The sequence below is a fragment of the Doryrhamphus excisus genome, chromosome 13 (assembly GCF_030265055.1).
Source record: "Doryrhamphus excisus isolate RoL2022-K1 chromosome 13, RoL_Dexc_1.0, whole genome shotgun sequence".
Lineage (NCBI taxonomy): Eukaryota > Metazoa > Chordata > Actinopteri > Syngnathiformes > Syngnathidae > Doryrhamphus > Doryrhamphus excisus.
Window position 1 is genome coordinate 12,210,678 of NC_080478.1, and position 13,779 is coordinate 12,224,456.

Here is a 13,779-nt window from a genome sequence, read left to right on the forward strand (position 1 = left end):
TTAATGTGACTGAATCTGTGATGCATTCATTAATCATATAGTAGCTAAACATTTACAGCGATATTGACACTGGCACAATTGACTAGAAAGAATGTCCAGAAAGTTGAACTGGAAACATATTAAAAGTGTCTTTATGATGGTTTGCTTGACAAGAGCCACAGACTGTAGTACGTTCTGAGAAAGAATGACGCTCATAACTTCACAAAAAGCCTAATTTCCCCTTGGATTACTGCCATTTTGTCTGAAAAAAATGAGCAAAATGAGCAACATTAAATATTTAAGGTACAACCGAAGATACACATTTCAACCAAGCTGTAAAGTTCACTTTATTGTACCACAGTAAAGTTTGCAAAAAAGTGCCCTTTGATAATAGTTAAGTGTACAATGCGTAGCTTATTAGAGTAGAGACCCTCGATATTGTCTTTCATGATATCCATTATTATTAGATTTATTAGTTTCAATAATCATAACCATAACATTCTGAATGAAGTACATAATACTGTAAAGTAATCGCAAACATGCTTGCATGCTGCCCACTTTCAAAAGCATCTGGCATGCTGATGACATTTCAAAGACAACAATCCTGACATGCTTGCATCCAGCTGCTACGTTTTAAAGTGGCAGTTTGCAAGCAATGCTGCGTCTGGTCTCTCCACCTGGCCCCCTTTATGCCCGCCATGTGTTTTGGTCGTGTGGCCAAGCAAAAAGGGGTCTGCGGGCACAGGAGAGCCTTGTCACACCACACAGCAGCTGCCACTCTTAAACGGCAGAGAAAAAGGAAGGACTACAGCCAGTCTCGGCAATGACCCAACACAGCCATGAATCAAAGCTAAGCACAGACAGAGTAAAACGTATAAATGATGTGTCGAGATGAAATTGACAATCACATGTCAAACACTTTCGTCAGACATTAACATCAGTCAAACACACTGTATTTCTTTGACTTATGCATGGAGATGTCATCACATTAGCGTAGCATTTTTATGAAAACTCATACGCTATGCAAAACACCTGCTAAACCACAACACGGCTGTGACTTAATGAGCGACAACTCACTCTGATAATTACGCAGACGCAGGTGCAATGCTGAATAATTGAGATTGTGTGGTGTTTATGAGCTTATTAAATACTGTAAATGAAAAAAGGGGAGACATGCCAATTACTGGTCAGCTGACTGGTCAAAGCATAAATGAGCCAGAAAGGATAAATAAAGCCAGAACTGATCAAGCATCATCAGCTATGATGAACATTTTGGATTTTTTGGGGGTTGGACTGCATAGAACAAAGTGATAGATTCATATATTTCTCCTATCACAATCACTTAAATTTTGTTGAATTTGTCTCTGGAGAAAGTGTACTTATAATTCCACAAAACACTGCTAACTGCTTCAATGAACTTCAGAAATTAGTAAGATATGGTGGATAAATCATCACTAATCTCACTTCTACACGGCTGTAACATAATGACTCCACCAGGATTACCTGGAATTCTTAGAGATGAATTAATTATCATGCAACTTAAATGTTGAGTTAGCAAAGTCTCAGTGTGAAAACACAAATGTGAATGATCAAAGCCATTTGTTCTCAAATAAGTACACAGTTAGCACACAGTTGGCAATGACCACAGTCTATTTCAGTTAATGGTAAGTTTGCTGTTTATTTAATCACACATATATTCCTTACTGGAACAAATATGATTAATGTGTGATAATAAATACATTTAAATTGCGTGAAGGTCTTTTTGGTTACTCACAGATGTGCACACTCACATAAAAGCATGCATACACACGGGCTACCAGCCCCACATAGATTTACACAACCCAGACATGACCCAGCTACAAAGTCTGCATTGAGCATTTGTCACTCTGTACATTAGGTTTGTCACATCATAGTTTCCTTAGAGAAGTCAACACACAGGTTGGGGCCAGACGTCTGCATCATCCAACTGGCACAAGTTGAAAAACATTAATGCTGCTGTTGCTGATGTGGTTTGTATTATTGGAAGGCTGAAAATCCACAATTGCCGATAAGTGAGGCCGAACAGCTGCTGATTACCTTGCTGAGGAGAGATACCCTGGATCAGGACCAAAATACTACAAAATATCAACTTTAATCAGTGGTATTTCAAATCTATAAGCCTGTGATAATGTGATAAACTATAAAGAACTCGCACAGTGCATTACACAGTATGTTTGTGCTCACAGGTTACCTCATTGGCTGAGTCCGAAGTGCTGTCTTCAGATCTTCCACAACCTTGTTCCTCATTTCCATTTCCTCCTCATCAAACGCAAACAGGGTTTGCATCTGGTGAGAAAAATAAAAGAAAGACACATATTAAATGCTGTAGAATAATTTACCTGGAGTTTTCAGTTGTAACAAAGACAAATATTTGTTCAGTTTTAATCGTATGTGGGAGTAGAACGTAAAAACTAGGGATGTACAATATATATTTTATATTTTTCAAGCTAATATAGATGACTTCCTGCTTCTCACTAATAACATTTTACATCTATTGGTGTTGATTTAACTGTAGTTTATGTACGCCTGGAGGTAATGACTCAAAGGTGGATTCCACCTTACCAAATATCATATCAAATCGGCAGCTCAGAAGTCCAAATTGTGGTTTATTATGCGACAAAATCTTCAATAATGGCAAAAAGCTGTTCATCCAGTGGCATAATTTCCATGATAAAATAGCTTTAGCACTTGGTCCTCTCTGGCAAACATTTTTACACTTTTCAAATCGCAGCAGCGATAGGAACAAACCCCAGGCCCCAAGGGTAACATAGCAATGTTGAGTAAGAGTGTAAGAGCGCTTGATTTGCTCACGATAACCCACGTATGGCACAGTATCTCGCCTCATTGAAGCATTTTGTTTTAATCGGCTATTGGATTTTTTTTTATTGGATGTGATCAGATTTATGGATATGACATCATAATTCCTCATATATTACCGTGAGAGACCACATGATTATTATTACACATTATCGAGACCACAAATAAACCAGTCTCCCTGGATGTTATGTCATTTTCCATTAGGGAGATAATGTGAAGCAATGCAAAATTCCAAAATAAATTGCTAAATGAGCAAGGTTAGGGGAAAAAAGTACAACTCATTATTTAAAAAAAAGACAAACATGGAAGTGTTATTATATTTCTATATAACATCAAGGCTCTGTACAATGACATCAAACTGCTGCTGTGCTGCCATTCAGTCAGGACCACAGGGGCTTCTGTTTAATCTCCAGACATTTTCCCTGGAAGCTGCAAGCCAAGTGTGAAGGTTCAACAGTGTGTTTTACCAGTAAGCAAGTCACAGTGGTTGCCTATTAATTTGACCGAAAAGATATTTATTTAAAAGGGGGCCCCCGTTTTCTTAAACATAAGCCTTTAAAAGGCTGTCAAGATGTAAGGTGTGTATAAATATTCCATTCCAAGACGGGACAGATGAGCTAACAATAGATGTCTAGCAAAGGCACCTCCACATGTTTTCACTGCTTACAACCCTTCTCGTCTGTTCAATGTGTGAATGTTTAATCGAGAAACCTAGCGGTCAAAACAACCATTGTGTCGACTCAACCTCACGTCCATATGGTTGAGACAATTTACGCCAGTGAAGACTTTGGCTCTGGCAATGAATGCGTTGTGAGTCAATGGGAAGTTGGACACAAACGCTGGGGAGGCGAGCTGCATCTGGACGAATCCTTCTACATCTGTTATTTATAAGGCCATTCTAACTTGGGGCCAAAATGCACATGGGGATACTATTAAAGCCGGTTGGTACACTATCAGAGGGTATTCCCTGAAATGTATTAGTAGAAATACCCCCTATGAGCCAGAATAATGCCCTTAAGCTATCTTAACTGTGTGAGCGATGAGCACAGCTAATCAAATTCTTAATTTGGACCATACGTGTGTATAAAATATGTTTGCAATAAAAGTTTGTGTAGATTATCAGTCATCCAGGGCATAGAAATCCACAAGAGTATCGAATCAAAGGCAATCGCATGACTTCTTTATGGGTAGAAGAAACCCACTATTTTGTTTTTTAATAATAGTAAATACACTGACTTTCTGCAAGACTATGTGTCATGGATGTAACAAATAAGTCTTGAGTAGTGATTGGTGGAGTGTCCTAATTCTTCTGTAAATTTTCATTCAATCATTCATTTTCTACCGCTTTTCCTCACGAGGGTCGCGGGGGTGCTGGAGCCTATCCCAGCTGTCTTTGGGCGAGAGGCGGGGTACACCCTGGACTGGTGGCCAGCCCATCACAGGGCACATATAGACAAACAACCATTCACACTCACATTCATACCTATGGACAATTTGGAGTCACCAATTAACCTAGCATGTTTTTGGAATGTGGGAGGAAACCGGAGTACCCAGAGAAAACCCACGCATGCACGGGGAGAACATGCAAACTCCACACAGAGATAGCCGAGGGTGGAATTGAACCCTGGTCTCCTAGCTGTGAGGTCTACGCGCTAACCACTAGACCGCCGTGCTGTAAATTTTCAGTATCCATTATATTAAAGTGGAAGTATGTATTGACCAAAACACTTTTATTGGAAGTCAAATATTTCAATATACTGGATCATTTGTCCAAGTGGGTGTCAGAGTCACATGAATTTTTGGAATATGACTCAGTGCCCAACAAACGACTTTATGGTTGTGAGGTGGTTTTATAAATGAACATCAGGATGGCAGGCGAATCTCACCAAGCCTCAAAACAATATTAAGCTCATCCGGTAACAGGTTTGTTCTCCCTGATATGAGTGTTGAAGTCACTGATGAACAAATCAACTTAGAATTATTAATTCTGTAGTGTCAAGATGCTGTAGTAGAATGCAGTAGAGGAGGAATTATGGGGACTGAAAGTGAAAAAAAATATTCCGGAAGGGGAGGAAATGGTGCAGAGCTATGATGAGTTGACATAGAGCTTGAAGAGACTCCTTGTGCATATATGGGGTGGAGAGTGAAATATTGCTCTGAAATACTCTGTTTAATTGAGTCATAAAATGTAAAATAATGCTTCGGTAATTTACGAGTTTTACTTTCAGTGGAAAAATATCCTTATAATGACATAGCTAAATAGACAAAACTAAACACTTGATTCAATATAAAGCACACAAGAACCAAAGAGTGTTGGTCTGCTATAAGCCAGAACGGTGGCTGCAGCTAATATCCTTACTCAGTTTCAAAGCCCCCCTTCTTTCAGCTAGTCTCTAAATGTCATGCTGACATGTAAACTCGAAAAGGACCTTATAAAACTGTCATGTTTTATGATCTCCAAACATTTCTGGGGTCAGTTTGTCCACACGCAGTTTCCAGCTGATGGGTCAATGGCACAAACTGGTCAGTGGTAAGGTACAATGAGACACCACAACTGCTTAAAATAATACAGAGCGCATGTCTGACTATAGATATTGTTTTCATTGGCTTAAAAAATCACAGCTAGAAGTAATGAGCAGTTCCATCCTGGCATCTATCCATGTCTCCGACAGCCATTCCCACTGACTTGACTGCTGCGTGTCTAACTGGCCTGTTTGTCATCACTGCGTGGGAGAATGTTGGGGTTGCACTAATGGAATTTGGTCATGTAGTCAGCAGGGACACAATGAAAAAAAATAAGTTTTTGACAAAGAAGTAGTAATCTTTTAGTCCTTTAGTTATTCACTGAAGAAAATTGTTGTAAAGGGAATTAAACAAGAACAACTTACGGCAGCCATGGAGTTGATTCTGTCAATGTAGTAGTCAGGCCAGCTTGTAGCTAGCTTGTTGGGATCCTCTTGTTCCTGTACAGGGACACAAAACAAAATGCACAATGTAAACTTTCCGGGTAATTACAAAAATCTAATTGAGAATTTTATTAAACACAAACATGGCTTAGCAAGGCAAGTGCAAGGATTGTGTAAATGTATTGTACAGTAATGAGGCAGCACAGGAACATTTCAAGATTGTATGGGAACTCGTTCTATATTGTATTTTTTTTTTTTTGGGAGACATTTATGCAGATTGTCCTCAGTGCACACCCTAAAGCAGTGTTTCCATTGAGCTATACTGTTCAGTTAGTAAACGACATGGCTTATTAATTAACTTTTTGATCTTCATTATGTCTCCCAAAGGCAAAGCAGTCTCTTATGGTGGAAATACGGCAACAAAAAGATAAAAAAACACCACCAAATGAACATCATAGCTCAAAGAGAGGAGGAACACCAACCAATATCGGCAGCAATTTTGAGATTGAACGGCCGACATCACAGTTACTCTTTGCTACTGTTATGTTATTGTTATATATATATATATATATATATATATATATATATATAATAATAATACATTTTATTTTTATAGGGCTTTTCAAAATACTCAAAGACACTTTACAGAAGAATAGAGTTGAATAAAAACAAGTAAACAGAGTAGAAGACATATATACATATATATATATACATATATATATACATACATACATATATATATATATATACATATATATACATATATATATATATATATATACCACTAATTCAAAGATGGCTGCCACTAATTTTCCTGTGTCAGAGTCTCTTTGCAAATCTGTTTAAAATCACCAAAATACTGGTGCCATCCATGTGCTATGAAAGCATTGTTGGTGATAAAGTATTCTTTTGGTTCATTTTTTGAGGATATTTGACGAGTTCTGGTGTTTTTTGACCGTGAACTTTGAAAGAGGCCTGAGAGCATACAGTGACCAGCAACAGAACTTCAAGCTTCCTGGAGCATACCTTTTGTAAAAGAGGTTGAAAACATGGCGACAACAACTAAAAAGTTGGCAGAAGAGCTGGAAGAGATTAAAAAAACGCTCAATTTCATGTCTGAGGAGATCAGCAAAGTGGTTAAGCAGCAAGCCAGTCTGATGGGCCTAGTGGAAGAAGTCCGTGAGCTGAAGGCCACAATCAAACTTAAAGACCAGAAGATCCATCTGCTTGAAGAAAGGATCGATGACTTGGAGCAGTTCTCCAGGGGAAATGATCTGATCATCACTGGGCTGGATACAAGACATCGCAGCTATGCCAGGGCTGCAGCCAGCGACCAGCAAGGTGAGGATGCACCACCTGGAGAACTGCTCACACTAGAGACACAAGTTGTTAAATTTTTGAGCAGTAAGAACATTGATCTGGACAGTGAGAACATCTCAGCCTGCCACAGCCTTCCACATAAGGATAAAAATGCCAAACCAACCATTGTTGTTCAGCTTACCAACAGAAAGTATAAGATTAATCTACTACGGCAGGCAAAAAAACTAAAGGGCACAGGGGTGTACATAAATGAACATTTGACAAAGAAAAATGCTGAAATAGCTAGACATAGCCGCATACTCAGAAAACAAAATAAAATTCAAGCAACATGGACAAGAAATGGGAAAACATTTATCAAGTTAAACGGACCACCAGAGCAGGCAAAGGTGATTGCAGTGAGGAATCTGAGAGATCTGGAACAATATAAGTGACAATAGGTGCAGCTTGGTTAGCAAATGGCACACTTAGAGGATTGGAAAATGTTTGTTTGGTTTATTAGAACAAAGAAGCAAGATAAAGAGTTAGTGCGAAGTATGAAAATAGAATTTGTTGCTTTTTACTTTGAGTTATACCATGTGCTCTATAGAGAGCAGTTGTATTATATTTTGTACATTGTACAAAATTTGTGATTTTGTTTTGCTGTTTTTTGTGGATATTTGCTTTTTTCACTTAGGATATGACAGATAAAAAAATATATTTTCCTTTAGAACAGGAGTATGATGATTTCTATGAGAATGAAAACTTTTTAGCTGAGCCCTGTCTCAATAGAATATATGAGGAGTCACACTTAAGTTTTTTGAAGTCAGATGAACATAAATCATTTAGCTTTGAGAATGACATTGATCCAGATGCAAATTTTTATAAAGATTGGAACGCTGGGTCCAAATATTACACGGAAAATCTGTTTAATGAACTCGGTCTGGATGGATTTTCAATTATACACTTTAATAGTCGAAGCCTCTATGCAAATTTTGATCAAATCAAAGAAAATTTGCAATCATTAAAACATAGTTTTCAAGTCATTGCCATCAGTGAAACCTGGCTGACAAATGAAAAGGGCTCCAATTTCATATTGGAGGGATACAATCATTTTAGTGTAAACCGCAAAACTAAAAGGGGTGGTGGAGTGGCTCTCTTTGTACAGAAAGACTTTCAGTGTAGAGTGGTTGACAGTACGGTTGTGGATGATATCATGGAGAGTCTGACAATTGAAATTCATTCCACGAATCTGAAAAGTATTATTGTGAGTTGTGTATATAGGACACCTGGCTCTTGTATTGATTCCCTTGTTAATTCCATGGTTGACATTTTAGGTAAGGTATGTGATAAGAAACAAGTTTTTGTTTGTGGTGATTTCAATATTGATTTAATGAAATGGAATGAACATAAAATGACAACAGAATTTTGCAACACAATGTTCAGTTTAGGTATTTGGCCTCTAATTGATAAACCGAGTCGAATAACTAAAGAGAGTGCAACACTTATAGACAATATTTTTACAAATACTCATCAACAAGTAACAAGTGGTTTGCTTATAAGTGATGTCAGTGACCACCTTCCTGTTTTTGTAGTTGTGCATAATTTAATTGCTAGATGTCCGACTGATAAAAATAAACTTCCCTGCAAATTAAGGAGACTAAAAACACCAGAAAGAACTGAAGCCTTAAAGAAGGATCTTAGGAATTGTAACTGGGATGAGGTTTATGTCGATGATCCAGATTTAGCATATGATGCATTTTTGTCTGTATTCTTGAAATTATATAATAAGCATTGTCCTATAAAAATGTGTAGGGTGAAAGATCATTATGAAGGTAAACCATGGATTACAAAAGGTCTGCAAAAGGCATGCAATAAGAAAAATCAACTGTACAAAAAGTTTTTACAGCAGAGAACTAGTGATAGTGAGGAAAAATATAAGCGTTATAAGAACAAACTAACTACTATTATGAGAACTCAAAAAAAGGAATACTACAGTAAAATGTTGGAGGGCAGTAAAAATAATATACAAAAAACTTGGAAGGTAATCAATTCTATCATTCAGAATAAAAATAATAATTCAGAACTTCCTGATTTTTTTATAAATAAAGTTAATGATAGAGTGGATGATTTAAAAAATATTGTTGACGAGTTCAATGACTACTTTGTAGATGTTGGAGCTTCTTTGGCAAAACAGATTACTGTATCTGATGACAACAAAAACATGTTTAAAAATTTGATCAACACTAATGTTAGTTCTATGTTTCTAAGTGGGGTACATGAAACTGACATTATTGAAATTGTAAGAAAATTAAAAAATAAGAGATCACTCGACATCCATTCCATTGATACAGTAATTATTAAAGATGTTATTGATTATATTGTCAGACCTTTGACCTATGTTTGTAATCTGTCTTTTCAAAAAGGGACCTTTCCTGACAACATGAAGTTAGCAAAAGTGATCCCAATTTATAAAAATGGTGACAAACACTGTATGGAAAATTACAGACCAATATCACTTTTGCCACAATTTTCAAAAATTTTAGAGAAATTGTTTGTGAAACAATTAAATCTCTTCATTCATAAAAATAAATTATTAAGTGAAAATCAATACGGATTCAGAGAAGGTAGAACTACTGCATTTGCAGTAATGCAAATGGTAGAAGAAATATCAAATGCAAATGAAAATGGTGAGTGTTCTATTGGTCTGTATATTGATCTGCAGAAGGCTTTTGATACCATAGATCACAGACAGTTATTGAAGAAATTAGAGATGTATGGAATACGAGGGGTTGCTCATTCTTGGTTGGAAAGTTATTTAGGTAATAGACACCAGTGTGTACAAATCAATAACACTAGTTCAGCACTTAGAAAGATCACATGTGGTGTACCACAAGGATCAGTGATTGGTCCAATATTGTTCATTCTCTATATCAATGACATCTGCAATGTAACTGGTTTTTTTAGATATGTAATATTTGCAGATGATACCAATTTGTTTTGCTCTGGTAAGAATTTAAAGGAACTTTTGCGTTGTGTAGAAATGGAGCTGGAAAATCTCAAGACTTGGTTTGATGTCAATAAATTATCTTTAAATATTAAGAAAACAAAATTTATGGTTTTTGGGAATCTAAATGAAAGCGATTGTAATGTTAAACTGAAAATCTGTAATGTCGACATTGAAAGAGTTTCTGAGACTAAATTCCTTGGGGTTGTCATTGATCAAAAATTAACATGGAAACAACACACTGAATATATCAAAGGGAAAATGTCAAAATCACTTGCAATCCTTTATAAATCCAGATATGTATTGAATTCCAAGGCTTTGCATTTGATCTACAATTCATTGATTGTTCCCTACATATCTTACTGTGTGGAATTGTGGGGATCCACTTTTAAAAGCACCATAAATTCAATAATAAAACTGCAAAAACGAGCAATACGTATCATTAATAAGGCTGATTATTATGCTCACACGGAGCCACTTTTTCTAAATTCTCATGTCATGAAATTTTACGATTTGTTTTATTATAAAATAATGCAAATTATGTTCAGAGCAAAATCAAAAACGCTCCCTGACTCAATACAGAAGTTCTTTTCAATTCAGGAGAGTCCCTATAATCTCAGAGGTGTTTGTAAATTTACTGTACAAAAAGCTAAAAAAGGTATGAAAAGGAGATGCGTCTCCATCACTGGAGTTAAATTCTGGAATGATGCCAACATAAATTTAAAAACATGTCATTCCTTTTTGGCTTTTAAGAAAATGGTTTGTAAAGCTATTTTTGAAGTTTATAAGTGTGATTAATTTTCTGTTGTTGTTTCTTTGCTTTTCTGGAGGTTGGTAGCCTAAAAAGCTGAAATTATAGGATAGGCTTTTATAAGCAGTTTGCTTCTGCCTATGCCTTTTCAGTCATTATTATTCAACACATGAATTTTGATTTTGTGATTATGTTATTGATGTCAATATTGTGTACAATATTTGGTGTTGTCATGACTGAATAAAAAAAAAAAAAAAAAAAAAAAATATATATATATATATATATATATATACATATATATATATATATACACATATATATATATACACACATATATATATATATATATACATATATATATATATATATATATATACATACATATATATATATATATATATATATATATATATATATACATATATATATATATATATATATATATATATATATATATATATATATATATATATATATATATATATATATATATATATATATGTTATGTTATTACTACATGCTGTTATTGTGATCACGGTGCTCGCTCTGGCCGCTGCTAGATGGAAGTGCTGTCGCAGAGTCTGGCATCAACTGACATGTATGAAATTGTCAGAGATTTTTGATGCAGGCCAATATAATCTCTTTTTTTGTGCTGATATTAGCCCAATATCCGATATCCATATTGGATCAGGACACCCTTATTTCCAGTTGCATGCTCAGCTGAGCCACGCTAGGGTCAAGGCCATCCTTCTATAGCTGCAATTATGCACATTCTCAAAACACAAAACATTCCATCTGTCCAGTGACGTTAAATACGATATACTCTATATACAAATTGGAGCAAATGTGGACAGCAGCAGTCTGTCCGGTATTCCTCATATAAACTATTCCCCATCATATTAATATCCCCTATTGAGGGGGATATTGCAACTGGGAAGATCAAAATACTTGAGTGATGCCAGAATCCACAAATATTTGACTGCACGAGTGCCATCTTATTTCATTTGCAAGGGAGGCCAGTTGCAAGATTAGATGGAATTACATATTTCAGGGCCGTTTTGGTTACATAAGAAGCCATTCTAAAAGGGTTTCCAAACTCCTGAAGCACGTCTCTGGCAATAATAATATTCACAGATTGTAAAAGTCCTACATACACATAATGTACCTTTCAAGTAAATGTTTGAGGAGCAGTAGGGGGTAGAAATCCCAAATACTCCCTCAGCCACAGTTAAGACCAAAAGCGCTTTGAAGTGCCATTTGAGCTCTCAACTGTTTATTTGGCTCCAAAATGTACTTCAACTTACTGTAGACTTGGAATGCTGACAAAGAGCGTTGGGAGGAGATAGAGAACACACATGGACGTCCACGTTACACGTGTTGTGTGTGCACATTACCAACATTAATGTTTTGGATTTTTCTGGGCCACTGACTCCACTGACCAGATCAATGCAGTATTTGATGTATTCTGCACTAATGCTAATGGGACACTAGAAACAGCTTAGTACTGGAACTAGTATTTCATTATTTTCATTAAAATTAATATATAATAATAATAATAATATATATTATTATTTCATTATCGAGAGAATGCGAAAGAGAGAAACTCATCAATGCACACCTGAGGCCCAGTCGGGAACCCTGACTGATTCATAGGTCTTTATGTGGTTTTCCTTATTGTGTATGGTGACCCTCCCTTTGGCGCATCTTAAAATATGCTGGAAAAAGAGGCCCTAGCAGATGGTTGCATGGTCCAATTGGCAGAACTCAAGTTTTATCATGATACAAAAAGATATTGCATGTCAGTCATGAGCAGGCAACTCGAGCAGCACAGTTACATAAACGCAAAATATCGAAACAAAGTATATTCAGTATAAGCCCACATTTTCTGCAAACCTTCTTCTCCAGCTGTGACTACAAAACACGTTCCTGTCAAGGCAATGACAGGGATTGTTAAAACATTCCAAAAGGTCAATATCTCCAAAAGGAATATTTATCTATTGAAGCTGGGATATAAAATCTCACCTAACAGGCAGGAAATGGACAGGATATTGAATTCTGGGACATTATGTAACACTTGGTATTTCTTACAAGTTACCAGCATCACAGAAATGTACAATAATGTAAGCCACAAGCACATATCTTTGCCTGGCGGCACACTAGGAGATGTACTGTATATAATGTAGGCCTTCAGAGTCTCAGACACTTAAATGCATATTAAATGCATTACTTTTAAGATAACTACTATGACAAAATATAGGAATGGACAGAATTTTATTTAACTGAGTCACAAAACTATGGAGGCATATTTGATTTTAGCATGATGCTTTTGATGCTCACATTGAAACACAAACAGAAAATTCCAAGTTAAAATAACAATGGCAGTTGTAGCTACTTCTACTTATCATTTACTGTATGTTGATGTTAGGTAAAGAATAGGTATTACCACAGTAGGTACAGATACAGTTAGGGATGTCCGATATTGTCCAACTCTCAATTTCGGATAACGATATCAGACGATACCGATACAGATATATGTAACATGACACACTGCGGCTCCTAGCTATATGTACAAATAATTTTTGGACATCCCTAGATACAGTAGCCCAAAATAAACAGGAGTATCACATGTTCCTATAGAAGTCATATAAAGAGACCATGTTTTAAGTTAGATATGACTTAACATTTGGTTAAGATTAAGTAAGTTTGATCAAGTGTATGATTACTACAGCTTCTGCTTGAACACTCGCCACAGCTGTTGAAATCTGATGAAGTCCGTTGAGTAACAAGTGACACTGGGAACACCGAGGCACCTACACATGTGTGTAGAGCACTTAATATCCAGTTCCAATCCGGCCTGCATTTCCATATTGTGTATTGTGTATTATCATTCCCAGTGGCAATACCATAGTTTATAGTCTAATTGGCTTCTGGCTACCCCATTCTTGCGAGACAAGTTTTCTAAAAACAATATCATCACATTGTAA

General features: G+C 36.2%; 1 protein-coding gene across 3 annotated transcripts in view; it reads right to left on the reverse strand.

Annotated features, from left to right (window-relative positions):
• The window catches only part of daam2 (dishevelled associated activator of morphogenesis 2), a 76,060-nt gene that overhangs the window by 25,954 nt on the left and 36,327 nt on the right, over positions 1–13,779 (reverse strand). For all 3 annotated transcript variants that reach the window (XM_058091419.1, XM_058091422.1, XM_058091421.1), the window contains 2 exons: positions 5,724–5,798; positions 2,210–2,304 (listed from right to left, as the gene is read on the reverse strand). In XM_058091419.1, the coding sequence (XP_057947402.1) occupies positions 2,210–2,304; positions 5,724–5,798 (170 nt within the window). The remainder of the gene's footprint in view (positions 1–2,209; positions 2,305–5,723; positions 5,799–13,779) is intronic.